Here is a 5306-nt window from a genome sequence, read left to right on the forward strand (position 1 = left end):
TATAGGCTAAAACCAAAATATGGTACACAGTTTATTAATAAAATATAGCATATTATGCACAGGAAAGCAGACAAGCCCAGAATAGCTATAAAGAAGCCAAAACATAATTTAAAGCGAAACTAATGTATGGGTTGGAAAGTATGGGCTCACGTACTGCTCTCATTCAGCACAAATCCAAATGTTTCCATATTCGCAATGTATTTGAAGCTAAACCATTATTTATTAAATTAACTGGGCTTTGTACGTTCCACTATCGAATTAAAAAAAAATCATAATGAACAAAAATGTGCCGGACTGGAGTGGACCGGGGCTCACGCTGTACGGCACTGACTATAATACAGATTATTTAAATTGACTGTGTAACATTTTATCTGTATCGGTGATTCTATGTTTTATTTTAATAATGAACAGGCTGTTTGCAATGAATATGTGCGCATGAGGCGCCGGCGCGATCAAATCGCTGAAACATAAAATAGCCTACTCCGTCACTTACAGTAGGGCATAATTCGATGCAAAGTGTTAGCAGTTTGAAGATTCAATCATATAAAAGATTATTAGAAATTTTATAAAGCGAGCACTGTTACGTTCTTATTTCGCTCTGAAACCTACGAGAATGCAATTTTCCCTGAATATCCAAAAGACTGCAAATGTGACATTGATTTTATATAACAGTTCAACAAAAAAGGCAATATTAAGTGTACATTTTACATTTTAAATGTAGCCTACATTTTAAACACAATATTGTTTGTTATATTTTACAAGGAAATAACAGTTCCAACGAAATCCGCAACAGAACTGGTGTGCGTCTCCAAGCTACAGCAGTGTTTCGTTAGAGAATGAATCTGCAGCTTTGAATGATTCTGAGAGTACTGATAATCGGAACGGATTAATAACCCTTTCATAACTACAACCATTTGCTTCGTTACTGAATGAATGAATGCTTCGCCTTGCTCATTAGACAGTGACTGGCCGCCACCTACTGGCGATTTTAGTTTAGGCTAAATGCCCTAGGGGTACACTTTGAGAACCACTGGCTTAATGGATTACTGCGTTGATTGCCTGTAGTATATTTTTAATAAAATATAAAATTTCTTCTTATATTAAGCCACGTTAAGTGCGGTTTTCTATGGGGAAGAAATGCAATTCAGCTCATATGGGCTCATCTGCTTGCATGTACACAGAATATATTTTTAATAAGTTCTATAGCATATTTGGTCTTTTTTTTTTTATCACCGTCTTCATTAAGCCGCGTTTTCTTTATGGGAGGAAAACGCTTCTGTTCTTCTGGGCTTACTGCTTTCATGTATAATTTATTAATAAACTGCATACCGAATTCGACCTTTTTATACCACTATCTTAGTCCATTAATTAAGCGTTTTCTTTCTATGAGGGATATGCTTAAAGTGCAATTCAATTTACCGGGTTACGTTCATATTCTGGGCTATTCTGCTTGTCTGTATGCTTTATTAATAAGGTATGTACTGAATTTAGTCATCCAGTGGTTTACATTAAGCATTTTAGAATGTCCCAAAACCGTGCCTTGATAAGCATGCACTGACTATTTCGTCCAAGTTCAAAACAAAACTCTATGAACTGCTCCATTGTGAACGTATGGAGCTGCATGAACCACTACAATCTGTAAAGTAAACAGGAAGTGTTTGATATCTTTGCGAGAGAAAGCAAAAGTTTTGCGAGAGAACCAGTTTAGGGGCTCCGTATGATCCAGTCTTTTACAAAAACGCAATTTTCTTTTTTAATGGTTTTAATGAAACACCCACATTCAAGTATTGAAAAGGTTTTTGTTTTGTTTTGTTTTTGTTTAAAAGCAGAGGCTCTGTTCTTTGTTCAGGTATTCATACAACAAAATATTCTGGGCGCCGTTAAACTTTTGTGAAAATGATAAAAAATGCCGGTGGTGGCTGGCAACTTAATAAAACAAAAATAATAATAATAATAAAACGCTGGTGGGGAAAGAGTTTAGTGGCTAGCAATACCACAAAATAGCTGCTTCATTTGTAAAATACCGTTATTTTGTCAACACTACAAGCAGAAGATCAGTTTGAAACCATCACCCTGTAGCATCAATACATTCATCATCAGCGTGACTGCTACAGTACATGTGTCTACATATTTATAATGAATATTTGCTGTGACAGAACAACCCACATTTGTGAGCAAATGAAAGCAGCAGGAAATTGCTCGTGCCCCTTAAACATGAATTCTTCTGAACATGTTGAACAGATGAATCCAAACATAATTTCTTTTGTCGGTTCTGTAACACGTCTCAGTACTCAAGAATCAATGAGAGATTTATTGTTTATCATTCACTCTAATTGTGCTGCCTTTGCAGTGCAGAAACTGCAATTTCAGACATACAGTGAAAATCAATTTGTAAGAGCTAGATGGTCCCTGACCATGAAGGGTTCGCACATGAGTCCTAAACAGAAAACATTATGTGTGAATACCGATCTTTTCCGGTCTCTCTGTTGCTTTCTCTTTTTGCAGCTGGAGAATCATTTCAGCCCAAACTGTTCATTCTGGAACTACTCTGAGCGTTCAATGACGGGCCAGTGGTCATCTCAGGGCTGCAGGCTGATGGAAACCAACAGCACACACACAACTTGTTCTTGTAGCCATCTAACCAACTTTGCCGTTCTCATGGTACACCACGAACCCAACGTAAGTGCACATGTGCACATATTCCTTCTTTACATTCATCACCTGCTCACAAACAAATCTGAATATAGCTCTCATGCACATGAACAACTTTTTCGCTTGCACACAGTCTGTAAGACAAACACACATATCTATACACACAAGAGCAAAATACACAAACAAACACACAGCAATTTCAGCTTGACATTTACTGGATTTTCATAAGTCACTCTCTCTCAGGCAGCCTATCCGTTTATACCATTTCCCTTATCCATCTCTCTGTCTCTCTCAGTATCCAGGCAGGATGCACGAGCTGATCCTCTTTGTGATCACATGGGTGGGTATCGTCATTTCACTGGTGTGTCTCGCCATCTGCATCTCCACCTTCTGCTTCCTGCAAGGTTTGCAGACCGACCGCAACACCATCCACAAGAACCTCTGCATCAACCTCTTCATCGCCGAGCTCCTCTTCCTCATCGGCATCGACAAGACACAGTACCACGTGAGAAGATTCTCGATCTTTATTAAGGGGAGAATGCACTGAGAATTAATTACACCCGCTGATTGTAGTGTTTATGTGCACCCACTGATAGAACATGCTGTCTGCATTGTTTAAGCATCCGATTAACTGAAGGAATTGCATGCAAAATGCATTAAGTGCAGGTCATTTGCATTAATTTGCATGCCACAGTTCAGATGAGTGCTTGATCTGAGTGCTCGGTTGTGGAGGATGCAGCAGACTATCACAATCTGACATAATTTACTGGGGTTTCATTCCCCATGTTCTTGCTCTCTGATATAAATGAGAGAATAAATACACTACTGTTCAAAAGTTTGGGGTCAGAAAGATTTTTTTTTTAAGAAATGAATACTTTTATTCAGCAAGGATCCATTAAAATTAATTAAATGTGACAGTAAAGACTGTCATTTAAAGACTGCCGTTTTTTTGCTTTATGCAGCAAAGAATTCTGAAAATCCTGAAAAAGCAGCACAGCTGTTTTTAACATTGCTAATGATGAGAAATGTTTGTTGAGCATCAAATCAGCATATTAGAATGATTTCTGAAGGATCATGTGACACTGAAGACTGGAGTAATGATTATATATATTGTCAAAGCTTCTCTTCTGTTGTTCACATCTTTTCTCTTAAGAAATTTACTTCCCGTCAGGCTCAGTGCACAAACGGTGCCAAGCACGACTTGAGTCATGAATATTAATAATGTTATGTGACGTTCGCACTGATTTGCTGAAAGGTGGATGTTTTTAGGTGAGTGCACTTGCAATAGTGGGATCACTGTTTGCCGCCTGTGCATTCGTTCAGCCAGTCAATTGGCAGATACTTCTGCTGGAAGGCCTTTTATGTGCCAGCTACATTTTCTTTTCCTTCACACTGCAGCCCAGCAAAATAAAACACTTTCAAATGTGATTATCATCTGAGAATTTTTTTTGTTTTTTTGGAGGACAGAGTTTTATGCTAAAGGTCAGTGGAAGTCAATGGTCACCAAACCTGTTTAGTTACATTCTTCCAAATATGTTATTTTCTGTTCCACAGAAGAAAGAAAGTCATACAGGTTTGAAAAAACATGAAGGGGAGTAAATGATCATTTTTGGATGGACTATTCCTTTTATGTTCATAGTCACTATGCAAGTATCGTTAAATTTACTTCCTCTGATATGTTTCTCACTAACCCCTCTTCCCTCTTTTTGTCCGAATACAGATTGCATGCCCCATTTTTGCAGGCCTGCTGCATTTCTTCTTCCTGGCTGCGTTCTCCTGGATGTGTCTGGAGGGAATCCAGCTGTATCTGATGCTGGTGGAGGTCTTTGAGAGCGAATACTCCCGAAAGAAATACTACTACCTGTGCGGCTATTGCTTTCCCGCCCTTGTGGTGGGCATCTCAGCAGCCATTGATTACCGCAGCTATGGGACTAAGAAAGCGTACGTGTGTCTATTTACATTCGGCCATACAAGGGCTGTTGGTTTCTGAGCAGCAGACGCGACCCCCTCTTTAAACAATTTGTTTCATTTAAATGGATTCCAGCAAAATGGCTCTCTGGGAGTTTAAATTCCATACAGTACAGTATCATCTTTCACTAGGAAACGTACACTGGTATTATGTAGTTTGGAGTTCAGTTGGACATTGGTCGCTGTCATGTGATCCTGGCCTAACCAAGGTCATCATGTGAATTATAAATGAAGCCAGTTAAAGATGTTGCAAGCACTCTTTTTTGGAATAGCACGCATAAATCTGATAGATCCTGCTGTGATAATTAATTTTACAAGAACACATCTCAAAGCTGCATCTCACACTATTTTTAACATTACGGAAAACTAATCTTATGTAGGGTTTCCACGGTCATGGAAAACCTTATTTTTATAATCTAATTTTTAAAACCTAGTTTATAATCTAATAAATAAAATCTTAAATAGTTATGGAAATTTGGAATTTCTGTAATGATTTTATTTTTACTCTAAAATGTTTTGTTTTGCTTTTATTTATTTATTTATAAAAAAAAATATTTATTTATTTAAAAATTATTTTTATTCATTTAAAAATATGTATGTATGTATTTATTTATGTATTTTACTTTTGTTTTAAAATGCCTAAAATAATACTATATATATATATATATATATATATATATATATAT

At 37.1% G+C, this 5306-nt stretch overlaps 1 protein-coding gene across 1 annotated transcript in view; it reads left to right on the plus strand.

Moving 5' to 3' along the window:
- The window catches only part of adgrl1a (adhesion G protein-coupled receptor L1a), a 100273-nt gene that overhangs the window by 73907 nt on the left and 21060 nt on the right, over positions 1-5306 (plus strand). The window contains exons 15-17 of the mRNA XM_016463130.1: positions 2506-2679; positions 2948-3157; positions 4373-4593. Of these exons, the coding sequence (XP_016318616.1) occupies positions 2506-2679; positions 2948-3157; positions 4373-4593 (605 nt within the window). The remainder of the gene's footprint in view (positions 1-2505; positions 2680-2947; positions 3158-4372; positions 4594-5306) is intronic.

This window comes from Sinocyclocheilus anshuiensis, unplaced genomic scaffold (assembly GCF_001515605.1).
Source record: "Sinocyclocheilus anshuiensis isolate Anshui unplaced genomic scaffold, SAMN03320099.WGS_v1.1 scaffold476, whole genome shotgun sequence".
Classification (NCBI taxonomy): Eukaryota; Metazoa; Chordata; class Actinopteri; order Cypriniformes; family Cyprinidae; genus Sinocyclocheilus; species Sinocyclocheilus anshuiensis.